The following is a 22,482-nucleotide window of genomic DNA, read 5'->3' as shown; positions in this document are numbered from 1 at the left end:
AATCTAGTGAACCTTTGTTGTACCGCCTCGAAGGCAAGTATATCCTTCCTTGGATATTTGTAAACAATTTTACAACACCAAGTTATAGTCCAGCAATTTTATTTTAAATTCACAAGCTTTCGGAGATTTTCTCCTTCCTTCGGAGAAAATCTCCGAAAGCTTGTGAATTTAAAATAAAATTGCTGGACTATAACTTGGTGTTGTAAAATTGTTTACAATTGTCAACCCCAGTCCATCACCGGCATCTCCACATCATGCCTTCCTTGGATAAGGAGACCAAAACTGTACACAATACTCCAGGTGAGGTCTCACTAAAGCCCTGTACAACTGTAGTAAGACTCCCTTACTCTTGTACCCCAACCCCCTTCAATAAAGGCCAACATGCCATTTGCTTTCCTAATTGCCTGCTGTACCTGTATACTAACTTCTTGTGTTTCTTGTATGAGGACACCCAGGTCTCTCTGGACACCAACATTTAATAGTTTCTCAGCATTTAAAGAATATTCTGTTTTGTATTCTTCCTACCAAAGTAAATAATCTCACACGTGGACACTTGACAGATGAAATTTAACGCAGAAAAATGCGAAGTGATACATTTCAGTAGGAAGAACGAGGAGAGGCAATATAAACTAGAGAGCACAATTCTAAAAGGAGTACAGGAGCAGAGAGATCTGGTGCACAATCATTGAAGGTGGCAGGGCAGGTTGAGAAAGCATACGGGATCCTGGGCTTTATAAATAGAGGCATAGAGTACAAAAGTATGGAAGTCATGATGAACCTTTATAAAACACTGGTTCAGCCACAACAGGAGTATTATGTCCAGTCCTGGGCACCACACTTTAGGAAAGATGTGAAGGCCTTAGAGAGGGTGCTGAAAAGATTTACCAGAATGGTTCCAGGGATGAGGGACTTTAGTTACGTGGATAGACTGGAGAAGCTGGGGTTGTTCTCCTTGGAACAGAGAAGGTTGAGAGGAGATTTGATAGAGGTATTCAAAATCATGAAGGGTCCAGGCAGAGTAGATAGAGAGAAACTGTTCCCATTGGCGGAAGGGTCAAGAACCAGAGGACATAGGTTTAAGGTGATTGGCAAAAGAACCAAAGGTGACATGAGGAAAAACTTTACACAGCGAGTGGTTATGATCTGGAATGCACTGCCCGAGGGGGTGGTGAAGGCAGATTCAATCATGGCCTTCAAAAGGGAACTGGATAAGTACTTGAAAGGAAAAAATTTACAAGGCTACAGGGAGAAGGTGGGGGAGTGGGACTAGCTGGAATGCTCTTGCATGTAGCCGGCGCAGACTTGATAGGCCAAGTGGCCTCCTTCCGTGCTGTAACCTGTCTATGATTCTATGATTCCATGAATCTAAGGGAATCTAGGGATATGGGGATCGGGCCGGAAAGTGGAGTTGAGGTCGAAGATCAGCCTTGATCTTATTGAATGGTGGAGCAGGCTCGAGGGGCCGTATGGCCTACTCCTGCTCCTATTTCTTATGTTCTAATGTATTCCCTTGAGTATAGAAGATTGAGGGGTAATCTGATCGAGGTGTTTAAAATGTTAAAAGGATTTGATAGGGTAGATACAGAGAAACCATTTCCTCTGGTCGGGGAATCATGAACAAGGGGACATCATTTTAAAATTAGAACTAGGCCATTCAGGAGCAAAATCAGGAAACACTTTTTCACACAAAGAGCAGTAAAATCTGGAACTCTCCCCCAAAAGGTTATGGATGCTGAGACAATTGAAGCTTTCAAGACTGAGATTGATAGATTTTTGTTCGGTAAGGGTATCAAAGGATACGGAGCAAAGGTAGGAAATGGAGTTGAGATGCAGATCAGCCATGATCTAATTGAATGGCGGAGCAGGCTCGAGGGGCTGAACGGCCCACTCCTATTCCCAATGTTCCTATCTTTATAATTATGACCTTATTTTAAAGTAATATTCAGGATTTATCGTATTTTAGTCGTGTACAAGGAAACATTTCGCAAATTTGAATTTCGCCACGAAACACGGTACCGTGATTGGTGATTGTGGAGCAACACATGGGAAATTAGGCACCGTTGTTGCAGGTTCAGTCTGATTATGGAGTAAGTGAAGTTTTCTTTCAAATCAATTGGACAGCCTGAGTCAGAAGCCACATTATATCCGCTCAGAGATGTATTAACGGTCGCCCCTGAACCACTTTTCTATTGGCTGTAGAGGTTCAGCTTTTTAAAAATATCTTTTCTTGTGGCCCATTTCCTTTAATCTTAGAAACGTTCTTATTGTTCTCCTTTGTATCTTCTCCAAAGATTGCACATCTCTTATATGCTCCCTCGTGTAGTCTGGCCAGTGGATTGCATAGCCTCATGAGGCTTATATTCTATATAGCCTAACATTTTGTTAACTTTTTTAAGTGTCACATTTCATTATCTAGATATTGACAGTGATGAGTCCATTATTATTCCGAAGCTATTTCTGACCTTCCCAGCGCCAATTTGAATACGTTAATTTTGTATTTGTACATCATTCCGACCAACGTCCGTGTTCAATTTAATCTGTTGTTTTTCTGTCCGTTTTCACAAATGATCCAAATCCTTCTGTAAATCACCAGCTGCATTCTCATTTTTATTGCTCTGCCTGTTTTAGTGTAATTTTCAAATTGTACAAAACTGGATTTGGTTTCACAATCTAGATCATTTCTGGAAATTTTTATCCCTCAACCAAAATCATTGAGACAGATTATCTGGTCATTTATCTTATTGCTGTGTTTGGGATCTTGCTGTGTGCACATTGGCTACCACGTTTGCTATATTACAACAGTGTCTACACTTCAAAAGTGCTTCATTGGTTGTAAAGCGCTTTGGGACATCCTGAGGTCGAGAAAGGTGCTATATAAATGCAAGTTTTTCATTTCTTTTTAAATGAGAAGCATCAGAGGTCCAAGCAATGATCCCTGCAGGACAACGGTCAGTCTACGCAAACCCTTTCCTTAGGAGGCATGGCTGTCCTTCAAACTAGCAGTTGCATTAATATCCAATTTGAATTGTTTATGCACCATGTTTGTTTCCACAATTATCATAATTTATATACATATATCCTCAGGCAATCATGATCACAAAATCACAGGGGTAATTCAAAATAAGTGAGTGACAAAGGGGAGAAACCAGGACACATGATCACAAAACACACCTCGCTCAGATTAGCCCCAGCTCGAAAATATTTTCGCACATTTCTTTCCTTTTCCTCGAAAGAAAATAACGTGGCTCCTTTAAATAGAAGAAAATCTCCACTTGCTCCATAACCTAATACGACCTGGTAGAATGGTGCTACGGTTTTGTAGCATTGAACTATTGTACCATTTAGAATTGCTGTATCTGCTCAGTTCAAGAACTGATGTTCTTAATTTAAAAAAACAATTTGAAGCGGTATTTAGATTTCTTCTTTGTCAATTCTGCTGATTTTATAATTAAATTAAGGAATTAACGGCACAAGGTTCTTGAACTGACCAGACCAGAGGGAGCAACTGAAGTCTGAACTGGGCAAATTCAAATGCATTTAAAATGACCTGGAATTGGCCAAATTTGGATTCGGCAATAAACTTCAGTGTTGCTGTGTTTTTTTAAGGTAATATCTGCTTCTCGCCCCTGTGAGTATAATACATAACACAGTATACGTAAGGGGTTTCTTTTTTTACTGTTTCTCGGGCTTATAATAGGTCAGCCAGTTATGTTTTCCTGTGCTGCCCTGCCCGCAGTGCGGTTGCGAATCGCTTACCCCTTCCTGATTCTGAGCTGAGGACTTATTGAGTGGTAACAAAGACAGACAAACAGACCAGTGGATTGGTACAAGGAAAACCAATGTTTATTAATAAGAAAACTAAAACTACAAAGTAAACAGTATAATACAGAAGATAAAAAGAAATCGCTATGGATGTAATACAGTCTTACACTTATCGGGTTGGAAGAAACGGACACATTGAGGGAAAATTCTAAAATCACAAGTTTAGCAATATCCCCTTTAACCCCCACCCTTACACTTATGCTAGGTTGTCTTGTGGCGGCCAGAAAATTAATGCTCACCGGTGAAAACAGATGAAAAGGCCTGGCCTCTGTGCCTGCTGTTGCCGTCGACATGTGGTTGCGAGGTTTACTGGATGGCCTTCCTTCTTAGGTGCTAGCAGACAGACAGGATGGGGCCAAGAGGCGAAGAGAGAAGAGAGAGAGAGATACTGGGCAGCCCCAGTTATACCCTCTTGGTAACAGGTTTTTTTCATACCTCATCAGCTTGCTTCATTGTTTGATTTAAGCACGAAACGTAAGACAAAGGACCCCAATCTCTGGCCCATTTACATTAATGGCCAATTCCTGTATTTCTGAGTTCCATAACTGCTTTAAGACAAAGGACCTAATTTCTGGCCCATTTACATAATGGCCGGTTCCTGTATCGATCTGTTCGCTAACTGCTTTACCATTGTTCCGAATGTACCTTGATGGTTCACCTTTTGTCCTGTGATCACTTCCTGCTCGAATTTTGATATGTTGGCCGGCCATGTTGATAGCTTGCCTCAGGGCTAGAATGCAGCTGCGTTGTTTAAAGAAACCTGTCTGAGACACGAAGCCTGCCGAGTTGTTGAGAATGCAATTTCAAATCTGCCGGTCCTCGGCCATGTGTCTGACTGCAGCCATTTTGAGAGACCTTGGATTTTTTAAAACAGTCACACCAGGGTTTCTTTAATAACTCAAATAAATCTTCGGGGTGGGGGGGAACATGTGAAATTTTGCGAATCCCTTCATATAGCACATTTGCTCAGTTTCACAGACAGACCACAGAGTGGGTTTCCAGTTTGATCTCTGTGGTTTCACAGTAGCACCATATTGTGACTGAAGGGGAGCAAGGTGAGGACTAGTGCTGTGATAGATTGTATTCTAAATCCTTTTTAGTGTGGGGAAAATCCTGTGGCAGATTGAAGAGAAACATATTAGTATCCTAGGTTGAAATAGTATTCATAGTGATTGCTTCTTTCCTCTAAATGTCACTGAAAACACTCAAAGATTAAGTTGGGAGTATTTTCTATGCAAGGGTCGTTATGATATGGAATGCCTGAAACAGTGCTGGAAGCAGAACCCATAATAACCTTTAAATGGGAAGTGCATAAATATTGGAAAAAGAAAACCTTCAAAGGGAATGGGGAAAGGCCAGGGAAATGGGACTGAATAGATAGTTATTTCGGAGAGCCAGCACAGCCACAGGGGGATGGCTTCGTGTAGCCCCGTACCCAATGCTCTGACCGGCCTAGTATTGTGATGATTTCTCTTGCTGTACTTCAATGATAATAAGATTAGTTGTGTTAACTTTAGCAGACAGAATAGCCGATTTCCAGCAGAAGTTAGTGCTGTGCCAGTAATTACAAGCGAATGGATTGAGAAACGTTCCATCAAATGTTGTATTTTCTAGCACTGCCACTACCTTAGCTAAATGATCAGAAGAGGAAAATATGCGATGTAACAGGCAAATCATAAAAGCTTTCAGCCATGATCTGATTAAATGGCGGAGCAGGCTCGAGGGGCCGTCCGGCCTACTCCTGCTCCTATTTCTTAAGGGGGGCAAAATCAGAAAAGAAATACAACATGCCCACTCAAAAAAAAAAACAGAAAATGCACAACAGATCAGTCAATATGTGAAAGACAAAGATAGATTAATGGTTTGGGTCGTACACTGCAACACTTCTGTTGAATGGTCCCACCTGCAACGTCAACTTATCTTTCTCCCTCAGATGTTGATCGACCTGTGGCGAACCTCTCGCATTTTCTGTTTGCATTTCAGATTTTCAGTGCCCGTGGCTTTTCTTTCTAATCACACCAATTGCTACAGGCCGCAGGTTCGTCAAAATCGTGTTGCTGCATTTTCTTCCACAGTCAGTATAAGTATCAGCACAATATTAGTGCAAAAATTCAACTGTATTTATTACGAAGAAACCTAGGCCTATAGCGCCATCTGGGTTAACAGGAGTAGGAGAGAAGGTGGGGTAGGCGAAGGGGTATTAATTCAGTGACACCAAGCTTGGGTTTGAAAGCCAGTAGAGAGTAGGAGGAAGGAAAGACTGGGGGAGTTCCACAGTTTTGAGCTCCTGGGAAAGAATAAATTACAGGAGGAGACTACAAGATAGAAACTAGAGTTGGAGCTGTTCTCATACAATTGCTTAAAGCATGAGTGCCAAATTCTTCTTTGCGCTATTTTATTGTCGGTATTGGCCTATTTATTTTAGATGGGTTAATGCCACTGCTAAAGTAGCACTGACGAATTTTGTACAGTTTAGCATTCAGATGATAATGGTGCCAATTGTAATTTCAACACATACACATATTTATACTTGGTTACTCTTATATAAATTTATTATAAAATAGGTACAGACAACGGAAGACATTTTAAAACTGAGACTGTTTGCTCTGTCTTCATACTCTGTATTTTGGAAGTTGGCAGCATATAATAAAACTCAGGCTGAGTAAGTAAATCCCCTAGTTTAGATGGTATTTGATGGCATTGACAATCGTTATGATGGAGTCAATGGACACTGGGGAGGTACCACATGATTGGAAACAGCCTAATATAGTGCCCACATTCAGAAAGGGTGACAAAACAGACAGAGGTAATTACAGACCTATTAATCTTACTTCAATTCAGTGTAAATAATGGAATTAATGGATCATCCTGGAATGCAAAGATAACCCCCGGCTTCTCTTCACCACTACAAACAGTCTTCTTAAACCCTTCTCCTCTGCCCCCTCCACCCTCACCTCCAACGAAAAGTGCGAGGAGCTCATGGATTTCTTTGTCACTAAGATTGAGACCATCCGTTCAGCTGCCTCTGCTGCTTCCCTCCCTTCTCCAGCCCACCAAGCCAAACTTCCCCTATTGTTCCCCCCTGCCCTAGCCCTGAACTCGCATCTTTCTCTAGTTTCTCTCCTATCTCCTCATCCGCCTCCTCCGAGCTCATCTTGACCATCAGACCCACCTCCTGCTCCCTTGACCCTATTCCCACCAAACTGCTGACCACCCAACTTCCCTTCCTGGTCCCCATGTTAGCTGATATTGTTAACTCAGGTACTGTCCCCCTCCCCTTCAGATCTGTTGTCATTACCCCCCTCCTCAAAAAACTCAGCCTTGACTCCTCTGTCCTTGCAAACTACCGCTCCATCTCCAACCTCCCTTTCCTCTCTAAAGTCTTTGAACATGTTGTCGTCGCCCAAATCCGTGCTCTTCTTTCCCGCAACTTGATGTTTGAATCCCTCCAATCAGATTTCCGCCCCTGCCACAGTACTGAAACGGCCCTTATCAAAGGCACAAATGACATCCTATGTGACAGTGACCGTGGTAAACTATCCCTCCTCATCCTTCTCGGCCTGTCTGCAGCCTTTGACACGTTGACCACACCATCCTCCTCCTCCAACACCTCTCCTCCGTCATCCAGCTGGTGTGACAGCGCTCACCTGGTTCCATTCTTATCTAGGAACATAGGAACAGGATTAGGCTATTTAGACCCTCGAGTCTGTTCCACCATTCAATGAGATCATGGCTGATCTGTGATCTAGCTCCATATACCTGCCTTTGGCCCATATCCCTTAATACCTTTGGTTGCCAAAAAGCTATCTATCTCACATTTAAATTTAGCAATTGAGCTAGTATCAATTGCCGTTTGCGGAAGAGAGTTCCAAACTTCTACCACCCTTTGTGTGTAGAAATGTTTTCTAATCTCACTCCTGAAAGGTCTGGCTCTAATTTTTAGACTGTGCCCCCTACTCCTAGAATCCCCAACCAGCGGAAATGTTGGGATCACTACTGTTTTACACCAGTGACTTGGATACAGAAACTCAATGCCAAATGGTCAAATTTGCAGATGATACCAAACTTGGAGAGGCAGTGGAATCAAAAGAGGCAGCCCAGAAATTAGAAATGAGTTATGCAAAATATGTGAATAATGGCAGATGAAATTTAATATAGGCAAGTATAAAGTGCTGCACATAGGAAGGCAAATGTAAACTCAATGCTCAACATGTCTAATCAATGCAGAGCAGCAATCATCAAAGCCAATAGAATGTTGAACTATATCGGTAAAACAGAATCAAGCGCGAGGAAGCCAAAGTTGTGCTAAAGTTGGATTAGGTACCTACTGTCTCATGATCTGTAATGTAGTCACCCAACAAACAAGTTTACCAACAAGTATTTCAGCTGGCTCATATTGGCAACTTTTACCCACAGAATCTCCTGGGAAAGTATTTGCTGTAAACCAGTCTCTCAACCCACAAAGTAAACAACTGATGCGTGTGGTTTCTCTATATAGTTTGATTCTTTCGATAGTGACTAAATCAACGAGACTAGAGAATTTGAATACAAAGCAAGTGCAGCAAGCTTGATACCCTAATATCAAAATACAATGGCTCAAAAAGCAAGACTGGGTGGGCACACCTAATTTTGTTGAAGGCTTAGGAGCAAAATTATATTAGATTTTTTTATATTTCTAAGCACTTACTTCCTAACAGCCCATTCATTCTTAGCAATAATGAAACAAAAATAATCTAATTGTCATTCTCAAAACGTTTTACAACTAACTGCACTAAAAATACCCTCTGATAATTGGTGTTGGTAACCGTGAAAAATTATTTCTCTTGCTCCTTCTTCGCTTCTTTCCCTCCATCTCCTCCTTCCTTTCATTCTTTCTCCTCTTCTCATTCTTTTCTGTTTTTCTCTCTCCTCCTTTCCTCTGTCTCTCTCCCTCTACCTGCTCTCTCTGTTTCCCCTTCTATTTCCTCCTTCCCTTCTCTCTTTTTCTCATCTGTATTTTAAGTTTGCAACTTTGCAAAAAATAAAATGAGTTTGTCAGGTCGGTCAGTAAAATCTTTTAAGGAGGCTGCAGGCCTCCATATTGACAAGTTTTTAATTTTTTTCTCCTGGGGGCCGGGATTCCCGGGCCTTCTGCTTTATGCCACGTAAGAGGAGGCGAGAAGGCCCAGATCGACAGGTAAGTGCCTTTATTGCACTGCTTGTGGGCCAGGAGTGTTTCTTTCAGGCCCAACAAGCCTACCTGCCCCGATCCCAGACACCCAATCAGCTGAACCCTGCTCTTCACCATGTCCGACCCCCTCCATGATCTCCAACCCTCCCCACGATCTCCGACCTCCCCACGATCTCCGACCCCCTCCATGATCTCCGATCCTCCCCACGATCTCCGACCTCCCCACAATCTCCGACATCCCCACGATCTCCGACCCCCTCCATGATCTCCGATCCTCCTCACGATCTCCGACCTCCCCACAATCTCCGACCCGCCTCCACGATCTCTGACTCCCCCACGATCTCTGACTCCCCCACGATCTCTGACTCCCCCACGATCTCCGAACCCCCCCACAATGTTCGACTCCCCCCGCTGTCCGACCCCGATGACCCACGACTCCCCCGATGACCCCCAGACCCCCGATGACCATGACTCCCTGATGACCCCGACTCCTTGATGAACCCGACATCCTGATGACCCTCGATCCTCGCAATGACCCCCGAACCCCCTACCCCTTGACCAACCCACCCTCCCCACCCCCACCATCTAAGACTTTCCTGCTGGCATCTGCTCCCTGGCTGCTCTCCCGTCTGATTAACAGCCAAACTGTCAACCTGTCTGGCCTGTTAGGTAGGAAACCTACAGAAAAAGAATAGAAGTTCTCCTTTCGTCAAAATTGTAAGGACGTCCGGGAAACCGGTACTTCCAGTTTTCCCATCAGGAATTCTCCCACGCCCCTGTCCCAGCTCCCTGTTAAAATTTACCCCTTTATGTCTTCATAGCAAGCGTCTAAAGTGTTTCAAATTTATTAATTGTTCAAACAGACTATAAATGGGTAGAGTCCAAAACCAGATGGTAGGCAGAATAGGGACAGGGCATGATGCCTTGTAAGCCCAGTTGTAAAGTTTCTGTCAGCCTGTTTAAGGCGGCAGAATATTGTTCACTGTGAGTCTGAATGGCTGTTGTCAGGGCCTGAATGGACTCATTGATGAGCTGTGCTTGAACCTCAACGGAGGCTAGCCTTCCCTCCATCGCAGACACTCCCGCACCTACCTGCGCCACCATCTCAGAGAGTTGCTCACGTCCCCGTGACAGTATCTCAGAGAGTTGCTCACGTCCCTGTGACACTATCTCAGAGATGCCCTCATGTCCCTGTGACAGTATCTCAGAGATTCCCTCCCGTACCTGTGCCACCATTCCACTAATGCAGGAGTTGGACTCCTACATCCTCTGCGCTATTATGGAGAATGCGCGTGGCACCTGTTCCAGTACCTTGCAAATGTGCTGCTGTCCCTCGATCATTCTCCTTTTAAAGGATGGCCCCCTGGGGTTCAGTATCTGTGTCCAGCTGAGCAGAGCCTGGGGAGGAGTGATCCCACCGACACGGACTCTCCACAGCTGCCCCTGCCGCCAGTATCTGCTCGTGCTCCCTTGTGTGTGGTGACTTACCAGGTGCCAACCCAACTAACTGACTACTAGGACCCACTGAGGTGTGAGTATCTGCGCTGTTGAATGGCTCGCTAAGATGTGACGGTGCACCCTCAGAGGCTGACAGGTCCTCTGAGGAATTGCCCTCTGCCGTCACAGCAATTGCTGAAGGGCCTGGAAGAGAACAGAAAGCAATATTAAGCATCATCACAGATGTGTCATGTTGTGATGAGCATACTGAGGTGTTCAACATGGCAATCACTGTTAACATCAATTCATGTTGTGTGTGATGAATGTTAAAGTTGTGTCTCCAGACGTTTGTCGGGTGCCAGACTTGGCGTCCCCAACGGACAGGCACTCGAGGGTACGGCTGATCTCCAGGGCCTCCTACTCCACTGTTTGTTGTGGCCCCCCTCCAGTCCTCGCCCTCTCGCGTGCATTTTGCTAGAAGGGGAGAAAGTACAGATGTGTGAGTGAGTGATGGTAAAGTGGCCAACCCATGAATGCATTGGTTTAGGTGCGGCTGACCGTGAAAGAGGTGCATCAGAGGGTGAGTATGAGACAGAGCCATCACATTGGATGAAAATTGAGGTGAGTGGTAGTGGTGGGGTCACAAATGGGGAGGTGAGGAAGTGCAGGTAAGTTGAGGATGAGCTTTGAGTGGGTGTGAGGAGTGATGTGATAGAATAATGTTGGCAGTGCAGAATGAGTTGGGGGGGTGGGGGCGGTGATGTGGAGGACAGAGTGTAGGAGAATCAGTAAGTGTACTCACTTTTGCTGACCTAGTTAGGTCATTGAAGCGCTTCCAGCACTGGATCCAGGTGCAGGAGACGTTGCTGCTGCTGGTGACCTCCTCTGGCACCTCGAGCCAGGCCTTCTTGGTGGCAGAGGCAGGGCACGTCCTCCCGTCCGCCAGGTAAAACAGATCCCTCCTCCTCCTCACCCCATGCAGTAGCACCTGAAGTGAGGTATCATTGAACCTTGGACCAGCCTCGCCCCTGGGCTGCTCCATTGTGCTGTGTGGGTGTTTGCTCCAGGAGCAGCCATTGGAGGACTGCCCCTTTAAATAGAGCTCCTCCAGCTGACAGCCTGTGATGCGGGTGCGCAGTCCGCCCACTGCACAACTTTCGGACGACAAACCCGGAACCTACGTTAAGGGGCACCAATTGAGTTGTGATCGCGTGGGGAATGGTAAGATTTTAGTTTTCATGTTTGCCACGCGCCCATTGACCCCTCCCCCCACTGCCATCCCACCACCCTTTCAAAATTGAGCCCTTTGTGTCCTCCCCACAGCTTACTTTCATCAGCAAACTTGGATACATTACACTCCGTCCCTTCATCTAAGTCATTAATATAGATTGTAAATAGCTGAGGCCCAAGCACCGATCCTTGCAGCACCCCACTAGTTACAGCCTGCCAACCTGAAAATGACCCGTTTATTACTACTCTCTGTTTTCTGTATGTTAACCAATCCTCTATCCATGCTAATATATTACCCCCAACCCCATGAGCCCTTATCTTGTGTAACAACCTTTTTTGTGGCACCTTATCGAATGCCTTTTGAAAATCCAAATATACTACATCCACAGGTTCCCCTACTAGTTACGTTGTCAAAAAACTCTAATAAATTTGCCCCTTTCATAAACCCATGTTGACTCTGCCTAATCATATTATGATTTTCTAAGTGCCCTGTTACCATGTCCTTAATGATGGATTCCAGCATTTTCCTGATGACCGATGTCAGGCTAACTGGCCGGTAGGTCCCTGTTTTCTCTCCCTCCTTTCTTGAATAGCGGGGTTACATTTGCTACCTTCCAATCCACTGGGACCGTTCTAGGATCTAGGGAATTTTGGAAGATCAAAACCAATGCATCCACCTCTTTTAGAACCCTCGGATGTAGGCCGTCAGGTCCAGAGAACTTATCGGATTTTAGCCCCATTAATTTCTCAAGTACTTCTTCCCTACTGATATTAATTACTTTAAGTTCCTCACTCAATAGACCCTTGGTTCCCTACTATTTCTGTTATGCTTTTTGTGTCTTCCACTGTGAAGACAGATACAAAATATTTGTTTACCACTGCTTTTCAACAGTCATACCCTTTAGTCTAATTTCCCAATCTACCTTAGCCAACTCGCCCCTCATACCAATGTAATTGACTTTATTTAAGTTTAAGACTCTGGTTTCTGACTTAAGTACGTCACTCTCAAACTCAATGTGAAAGTCAATCATATTATGATCACTCTTCCCCAGAGGGTCCTTTACTGTGAGTTTACTAATTACCTGTCTCATTACACAATACAAGATCTAAAATAGCCTGTTCCTTGGTTGGTTCCATGACGTATTGTTCACCTTGGCAAGAATGTAGTCATTTCCATGCCACCCTCAAAAAATATTGAGAATTTGAGATTATTCAGTATCAACACTTTTAACATATGCTGGAATACCAGAGCTGGTTATGATTTTTCCCCAGGTGATCAAGATGACACTGACAGTGTGCTAGACAACCCTGGAGTCATTGGTCAAGATACTTTTGGAGCCAGTATTGAAATTCCATCCTGCAGTAATATTTCTCACAGAAAAAGGTAGGTGACTCCAGCATTGTAAAACTATAGCCCAGTGCGCAGATGGTAGCTTCACATTTCAGAAATTATAAGCATGTACAGCCTGTGAGCAAAATTTGTTTGACATATAACAATGCATTTTTATTTTCCAGTATATATAGACAGTGCAAGTCCATTTAATGAGAAGAGGTGTTGGGCAATGTAAAAGCAGTTTTTAATCAAGCTGTGTATTTAAACCAATAAATAACCCTGCAAAGACAGGTAACTTTTAATTGATTGGTAAATGATATGGTTGTTTATTCAAGAGTAAATATTAAATAAAAAAACCTGATAGATGAAGTCATCAGTCCTTTGAGTGACTGCAACTCCCTACAGAATAATGTGGAATATTGAGCTGAAATACCAATCCACTGGCAAAGTGCCATTTAAATACAAAAGAGCCATTCAAGTAAAATTAATTCAGGTGTGTGATAAATAGAACTAGAAGAAAGTGAGAACATGCTTCACTGACTTACTCATAGACAACTTTAGTTCGAAAAAATGTTCCACGCTGGAATTCGGTAGCTGACTAGTTTGTTACTTTCTTTATAATTTTTGATGCAAGTTTGTGATTACGCAGGTGATGGACGTCAGTATTTGAGAAATAAAACATTCTTCCATTTATTTGCACCTCGCACCAGGATTGCAGATTGGATAGAATGGCTAATTTTCTGACTTTGTGGTTTCAGGGAGTGCCTTGCACACTGATAGTGTGTAATAAGCTCGGGTGCTTCTGGAGAGGAGGAGTGTTTGCAGGGAGCGCCGGTCAGGAAACTGCCTGATTTGCATTCCATTTAAAATGAACAAAATGTATAAATGAAGGGAGGGGAGAGAAATGTCCTGTACACAATTTCCCAATATTTGTACCAGCTTGACGTTGTGGTAGCACTCCGACCTCTGAGTTACAAGGTCGTGGGTTCATACTCCACCACAGGACTTGAGCACATAATCTAGGCTGACCCCTCAGTGCCATACCGATGGAGTTTGTTATTGTCAGAGGTGCCGTCTTTTGGATGAATTGTTAAGCTGGAGCCCCGTCTGCCGTCTCAGGTGGACGTTATAGATGCCACTATTCAAACTAGAGCAAGGGAACACTTATGGCATCCTCAGCAAAATTTATCCTTCAACTGCCACCACTGCAAAAACAACACTACACTTAAAAAGTAATTAATTGGCCGTGAAGCGCTTTGAGACATCCTGAGGGCATGAAAGGTGTTATATAAATGTGGGTGCAGGACGCTCAGTGATATGTATGCTCATGCATAATGGATGTCCAGGATTCCTGAACAATTGGAACTGTACAGTGAAATCCTACTGTGTGTTTTCAGGACATTTTTTGATTTTTGTTTTGCCTTTATTTTGCTGTCACATGGTTTCTGAGGAGCACTTGTAGCAATTGCTCTTCTGTTTCTTCTCCCCTCTACAGCTCCATTACTGCCACCAATGGGCTTCCCAATGGGAATCCTTTTCTGGGAGGAGTTAGTGGATGACCAGTGGAGGGATGCCAGGCAGGTCTGGCAGAATCAGGCATGTTTTGTGCCTATACCTTCACCTGCATATCTACAAAAGGAAGTGCATGTACCTGGCTTTGCAGAAGCTCCAGTTCCCAAGGAAAGCTGTGACAGCAGTGCCAATGGCACTAAAATGATATGTAAATGACTGACTATCTATACTGATGGAAGGTTTTTCAGAAATACACCAAACACACGGGGGGAGGGTGAAATTGGACTTTCGCGGTAGCGCAAAGCAGGCGATAGCAAATCAGTGGCCCGGTTTACACCCTGCCTGATTTTCTTTTCTGTAATCGGGTGGGGTGTAAAAGGGGCTGCTGATTTGTTAGTGCCCGTCTTACGCTACTGCCAAAGTTCAGTTTCCCACCCATTATGTCTTGCTTTCAGTTGTACTGCATGAAAGATGATCAACAGCCAACACAACCAGATTGGGCACATCTGCCAAGATGCCACCAATGGCTGGGGATGCAGCTCAGTGGTGGAACGTTTAAGGCAATTAGCAAAAGAACTAGGGAGGAGATGAGGAGAATTTCTTTTACGCAGCGAGTTGTAATGATCTGGAATTCACTGCCTGAAAGGGCGGTGGAAGCAGTTTCAATAGTAACTTTCAAAGGGGAATTCGATAAATACTTGAAGGGAAAAAAATGCAGGGCTATGTGGAAAGAGCAGGGGAGTGGGACTGATTGGATAGCTCTTTCAAAGAGCCGGCACAGGCACGATGGGCCGAATTACCTCTTTCTGAGGCGTATGATTCTATGTTGGCAACCATTGGCGCACCTACCTGGCACAGGCTGTGGGGTCAGTGGAGAACCGACTGCAGAGCTGTACCATCTATCACAAGGACCTCTGCAGCTAATGTGCACCATAGAGCTGTCGCAAAGTGACTGTGCGGGTCAGCTGCAGCCTCCAACTTGCCTCCGCCTCCTTCCAGAAATGCTCTAATGCTGACTTACAAATGGTGACGTGGAATGACAAATGAGGTCACCTTCGTCATAACCACCTCTTGCAGCACAGTTAGGAAACGATCAAACAGGAAGCTGGGTGCTGAGCCACTCGATCACCTGCCTGCAGACTCGTGTCTGCATGTCGGGTTTCCTTTCTCTTCACTTTTTGCCTGTCACGTCTTAGCTCCCTATCCCTGCAGATCTAGCTAAGACTGCAGGGGTGAAATGACTTTGGGACCTTTTCGACACTACCCTATAATTGTTTGCATCTGTTTAAGTATCATCAACACCACTATTCTCTGCTCCCTGCAAAAGTCCAAATCTGCACCTTAAAGTCTCAAACCTTTAAGCCACATCTCCTTGGGATAATTGCTTCCATACCCCGGATGATTGCCTCTAATATTTGTATGCAAGCTTATTTATCAAATGTATTTCCTTACTTTGCATCCAGAGCTTAATACTTTTTCCTCACCGTTACCACTATGTTTGACGACACCTAATGATATATTCCAGATGGAGCAATTCCCCAGTTCATTCACAATAGGACCACTTAATCACATTTACATGTTTCATGTTCCCGATGCACATTCTCTTTTGCATAATATGAGATGGAGAAGAAGGTAGAGTTTAAAAGCGCTGGCTGATTTTAAACCAGGATGCATCTTAAACCATTTTCCACCCAATAACTATTTTCTAATTTGAGCAGACTTATTAATTATTGATTTGATTATTGTATTTAGTTTACAAAACTGATGCAAAAATATGGATATATTCACACTTCTTTAACAAAAAATATTTTGTACAGATCAAAACCAGCGTCCAAAATACAACCCACTGAAAGCAGGTCTCAACACTATCAGGTAAGAGGACATATTAACTGATTCCAGTATTTTTTCAATGATTGTTTGACAGATACAATTTGTTTACCAGAGAACTCTTGTTTCCTGTGTCGAACAGATTGCCATTACAATCAGTGAGGCTCGGCAGTTGGCCGGGGAAAATATTGACCCGACAGTAATAATTGAGGTTGGGGGTGAGAAAAAGCAAACAACAGTGAAAGAGGCGACAAATTCTCCTTTTTACAATGAGGTAAAAGTATTGAATCACTCATGTTAATAATTACATGTCTGTTGTGAACATATGATGGCGGTATAGTATGTTGAGGGTTTAGACATTAGTTTTGAAAGGATCAAAATGGCTTTCAAAGTTCAAATAGCAATTTGGAAACATATCCCGAATAGAAAAACAGTGGGGTGAATGTTGCTCCAGAGCGGAATCCGGATGAATGGCTGGATGCCCGCTAGTCCTATCAAAAGGCCGGTACCTGGTCCATTTTGAGGAAACGGAGCCCCTCGTGTAGCCTGCCGACTCCGGGCCAGCACAATGATTCCAGGGATGAGGGACTTTAGTTACATGGATAGACTGGAGAAGCTGGGGTTGTTCTCCTTGGAACAGAGAAGGTTGAGAGGAGATTTGATAGAAGTATTCAAAATCATGAAGGGTCTAGACAGAGTAGATAGAGAGAAACTGTTCCCATTGGCAGAAGGGTCAAGGACCAGAGGACATAGATTTAAGATGATTGGCAAAAGAACCAAAGGTGACATGAGGAAAAACTTTTTTACACAGCGGGTGGTTATGATCTGGAATGCACTGCCCGAGGGGATGGTGGAGGCAGATTCAATCATGACCTTCAAAGGGGAACTGGATAAGTACTTGAAAGGAAAAGATTTGCAGGGCTACGGGGATAGGGCAGGAGAGTGGGACTGGCTGGATTGCTCTTGCATAGATCCGGCATGGACTCGATGGGCTGAATGGTCACCTTCTGTGCTGTAACCTTTCTATGATTCTAATATCAGGTTGTTCGGTCTGCGAATGGTGGGAGAGGGGGTCGGTGGGGCGGGGGAGGCAGAGCGACAGCGGCCCAGGCTGGGTTTGTGCAGCCTGGAGGAGCACTCTTGCTCCTCTCAGCCCAACAAGTATCAAGAGTTACTCACCTTCCGGGTCCTTGTCAGCCCAGCCACCAGCTGATAGTGGGCGGAGCCTGCACGGAGCATGCTCCACCCAGCTCAGCCCAAAAATGGCATTGGGTTTCCATTGACTTCATAGAAGCCCAATTTAAATAGTTCAATCAGCTGGGTCCCCCTGCTCGATGGACCTCAGCAAAATGGCGAAGGCCACCAGGACTGCAGCAATGGGGCAGCAAGTTCTTGCACTCCATTTTCATGTTACTATCGTCCCGTTTCCACCGGATGGGAGGCCTGAAAATTGAGCCTATAAATCCTATTGGTAGTGCCTTGGAGCCGCTATACCCTGTGCCATTTTGAGGAAGCCAAGCACGGGGTAGACTGCCCAAAATGGAAGGTCATAGGTTCACACTTGGGAATCTTGACACGTTGACTGACTGATCTTCACTGTGTTGCTGTGGGATTACTGAGTCGTCCAGGTCTCCTCCCATACAGCAGATACCTGGAAATTCCTGCACACGATGGTAATAGAGTGACATTGACAGAGGACAGGAGGTTGGCCAATCCCTCCCCACCCCACCCCCCAACACAGACACACACACACGCTCTCCGCTAGGAATGATGTGTGACATGGAGATTCCGTAGAAGGGGAAGAAGCAAAAATAGCATATATTCTGCAAAGATGTTATCTTTTTAAGATTGTGTATAGTAACATAGAAACATAGATAATAGGAGCAAGAGTAGGCCATTCGGCCCTTCGGGCCTGCTCCGCCATTCAAAATGATCATGGCTGATCGTCTAACTCAGTACCCTGTTCCTGATTTTTCCCCATATCCCTTGATCCCTTTAGCATTAAGAAATATATCTGTCTCCTTCTTGAATACATCTAATGACTTGGCCTCCACTGCCTTCTGTGGTAGAGAATTCCACAGGTTCACCACCCTCTGAGTGAAGAAATTTCTCCTCATCTCGGTTCTAAATATCATATCCCTTATCCTGAGACTGTGACCCCTGGTTCTGGACTCCCCAGCCATCGGGAACATCCTCCCTGCATCTAGTCTGTCTAGTCCTGTTAGAATTTTATATGTTTCGATGAGATCACCTCTCATTCTTCTAAACTCTAGTGAATATAGGCCTAGTCGACCCAATCTCTCCTCATACGAGGAATCAGTCTGGTAAACCTTCGTTGCACTCCCTCCATGGCAAGGACATTCTTCCTCAGATAAGGAGACCAAAACTGCACACAATACTCCAGATGTGGTCTCACCAAGGCCCGGTATAACTGCAGTAAGACATCCCTGCTCCTGTACTCAAATCCTCTTGCAATGAAGGCCAACATACCATTCGCCTTCCTAACTGCTTGCTGCACCTGAATGCTCGCTTTCAGCGACTGGTGTACAAGGACACCCAGGTCTCCTTGCACCTCCCCTTTTCCCAATCTATCACCATTCAGATAATAATCGGCCTTTATGTTTTTACAACCAAAGTGGATAACCTCACATTTATCCACGTTATACTGCATCTGCCATGTTCTTGCCCACTCACCCAACTTGTCTAAATCACATTGGAGCCTCTTTGCATCCTCCTCACAGCTCACATTCCACCCCAGCTTTGGGTCGTCTGCAAACTTGGAAATGTTACATTTAGTTCCCTCATTCAAATCATTGATATATATTGTGAATAGCTGGGGCCCAAGCACTGATCCCTGCGGTACCCCACTAGTCACTGCCTGCCACCCAGAAAAAGACCCATTTATTCCTACTCTCTGTTTCCTGTCTGTCAACCAATTCTCAATCCATGCCAGTGTATTCCCCCCAATCCCATGTGCTTTAATTTTGTACACTAATTTCTTGTGTGGGACCTTATCAAAAGCCTTCTGAAAATCCAAATACACCACATCCACTGGTTCTCCCCTATCTATTCTACTAGTTACATCCTCAAAAAACTCCAGTAGATTTGTTAAGCATGATTTCCCTTTCATAAACCCATGCTGACTTTGTCCAATCCCATTAATGCCCTCCAAGTGTTCTGTTATCACGGGCTCGATTTTAGCGTCGGGTTTCCGGCGGGTTTCCAGCGGGGGGGCCCCGAAAATCCCGATATCCGGTCACGTGACCGGATCGCGACGAAATCCCGGCCACTTCCGGGTACCGCGTTGACGTGCGGGGCTGCGCGCGCAAGCCCCGCTGGTGGGAATCCCGCAGGCAATTAAAGCCAGCGGGGTTCCACTTGAGAGTACTTACCTTGCTTGTTGAGGTCAGTTAATGAGCTGAAGCAGCTGTCAAAAGAGGAAGTGTGGGATTTTAGGTTCAAGGCAGTGAGTTTCCCACACTGGGTGAAACAGTCTCTCTCCAACCAGGCGTGTTGCAGCCAGCAGCCTGTGGCAGGTGCCAAGGTGCGCTCCACGGGGGAGAGCCCTCACCCACGCAGCAGGCCACCGCGTCACATAGGGCAACCCCTGCCCCCCACCACCCCCCGCCAAGCCAGAGGACAGACCGACACGAAACCGCAGCCCCAGTCCGAGGAACCATCCACCTACCCTGCACAACCCCTCAGACCAACACCTGCCAGATGGGTGGTGTGTCCCTCGGAGGACGAACAAAATGACCAGCCCCAGCAGCCTCGCAGTCCACGTCGTCCGCCGCAGAGACGTGGAGCCCCCCAACACGGTGTTGTTGCACGCCCACCTGCACAGCAGGAGGGAGGGCTACCGCAGAGAGAGACGCGTCGCAGAGGGCACTACCCTCGCCACAGGGTCCACAGACCGAGGCGCAGCTCCCCGGACCTCTCCGAGCAGCAGTGCACAGGGAGGCGCAGATTCGCTCGACATGTAGTCGTGGAGATCTGCAGCCTCTTTCATGCCGAGCTGCTCCTGGCTGGCCCCAGCACCAACTGCTTACCTGTCGCTGTCAAAGTCACCACTGCCCTCCACAACTTCTCCTCCGCATCCTTCCAGGGTGCAGCCGGCTACACCGCCGATGTCTCTCAGTCGTCTGCGCGGACGAGCCCTGCAAATACACCTGCACCTACTCTGCAGTAACACGATGGGTGGCATCAGTGGTGGGTCCTCATAGTGATACCCAGGAGCGGGCATTATTGGACACAACGGACAGGATTCGCGGAGACATGGCAGTGGTGGTGTCAATATAATGTGTGCTGTTTGTTGCTCTGAAATTCAATATGGGTAACACCCATGACAAACCCTCAGACACCCTTGTGCATCCCCTTCATGCTCATGACACGTTTGCCTTACGCTGCCTACTGCACATATGTGATGCATGCCCTGTGGCTGCAGCACAGGTGGTGGCAGGTTGAGTGAGGCTGGCCGTGAGGGAGATGCACGGGAGGGTGAGTATGGGATGGAGCAATAAGATTGTATGAGGATTGGGTTGCGTGTTAGTGGCAGGATGAGTACTGGCGAGGTGAGGAGGTGGAGGTAAGATGAGGATGGGGTTTGAGTGGGTGTGAGAGGTGATGTGACAGAGTAGTGTTGGCGGTGCCGAAGGAGATGTGGGGTGGGGGCAGTGATGTGGCAGACGGAGTGTAGGGGAAAGACTTTGTGTTCTCACTGTGGCTGACCTACTGAGGTCATTGCAGCGCCTCCTGCACTGTGTGCAGGTGGGCGATATGTTGGTGGCGCAGGTGACCCCCTCTGCCACCTCAAGCCAGGCCTTCTTGGTGGCGGAGGCGGGCCCCTTCCTCCCGCCCGCCGGGTGGAAGATCTGTGTCCTCCCCCTCCTCCTCACCCCATCTGATGATACCTGGGGTGAGGCATCATTAAACTGGGAGCAGCCTTCCCCCTGGGCTGCTCCATGCTGCAATTTGTCCCATTGGTTGCAGCATCTGTCAGTGGAGGACTGCCCCTTTAACTAGAGAGCCTCCAGCTGACAGATCGTACTGCGCATGCGCAGCCCGCCCGACGTGCAGGCCAGCGCCGCGGACCCCGGAGGAGCAGGTAATTGATTCCTATTAGTGTGTTGCCTGCTACGATCGCGCGGGCAACCCACTAATTTCACCGAGCGTGTTGACCACGCTCCCGAAACCCAACCCGCCGGAAACCCGCAGGCCTGGTAAAATCAGGCCCCACATCTTTTATAATAGACTCTAGCATTTTCCCCACTACTGATGTTAGGCTAACTGATCTGTAATTCCCTGTTTTTTCTCTCCCTCCTTTTTTAAATAGTGGGGTCACATTTGCCACCCTCCAATCTGTAGGAACTGTTCCAGAGTCTATAGAATTTTGGAAGATGATCACCAATGCATCCACTATTTCCAGGGCCACTTCCTTTAGTTCTCTGGGATGTAGACTATCAGGCCCTGGGGATTTGTCAGCCTTTAGCCCCATTTATTTCTCTAGCACTATTTTTTTACTAATACTGGTTTCCTTCAGTTCCTCCCTCTCACTAGACCCTTGGTTCCCTAACATTTCTGGGAGGTTATTTGTGTCCTCCTTTGTGAAGACAGAACCAAAGTATGTGTTTAATTGTTCTGCCATTTCTTTGTTCCCCATTATAATTTCCCCCATTTCTGACTGTAAGGGACCTACATTTGTCTTCACTAATCTTTTTCTCTTGACATATTTATGGAAGCTTTTACAGTCAGTTTTTATGTTCCCTGCTAGTTTACTCTCATACTCTATTTTCCCCCTCTTAATCAATCTCTTTGTCTTCCTTTGCTGAATTCTGAACTGCTCCCAATCTTCAGGCTTGCCGCTTTTTCTGGCAATTTTATTTGTCTCCTCTTTGGATCTAATACTATTCCTAATTTCTTTTGTAAGCCACGGTTGAGCCACCTTTCCTGTTTTATTTTTGTGCCAGACAGGAATGAATATTGTTGTAATTCCTGCACATGTTCTTTAAATATTAGTCATTGCTTATCCACCGTCATCCCTTTTAGTAAAGTTCCCCAATCTATCATAGCCAAATTGCACCTCATACTTTCGTAATTTCCTTTATTTAGATTCAGGACCCTAGTTTCAGATTCAACTACTTCACTCTCCATC

The 22,482-nt window shown here is 45.5% G+C and overlaps 1 protein-coding gene across 1 annotated transcript in view; it reads left to right on the top strand.

Moving 5' to 3' along the window:
• The first annotated feature begins 6,506 nt into the window (after positions 1 to 6,506).
• Positions 6,507 to 22,482, top strand: part of fer1l6 (fer-1 like family member 6) — a 133,989-nt gene continuing 118,013 nt past the window's right edge. Inside the window, exons 1-4 of the mRNA XM_067977315.1 lie at positions 6,507 to 6,561; positions 12,932 to 13,043; positions 16,322 to 16,376; positions 16,474 to 16,605. Of these exons, the coding sequence (XP_067833416.1) occupies positions 6,507 to 6,561; positions 12,932 to 13,043; positions 16,322 to 16,376; positions 16,474 to 16,605 (354 nt within the window). The remainder of the gene's footprint in view (positions 6,562 to 12,931; positions 13,044 to 16,321; positions 16,377 to 16,473; positions 16,606 to 22,482) is intronic.

The sequence above is a fragment of the Heptranchias perlo genome, chromosome 3 (genome assembly GCF_035084215.1).
Source record: "Heptranchias perlo isolate sHepPer1 chromosome 3, sHepPer1.hap1, whole genome shotgun sequence".
In the NCBI taxonomy this organism is placed as follows: Eukaryota; Metazoa; Chordata; class Chondrichthyes; order Hexanchiformes; family Hexanchidae; genus Heptranchias; species Heptranchias perlo.
This window is presented reverse-complemented; position numbering and strand designations above follow the sequence as displayed.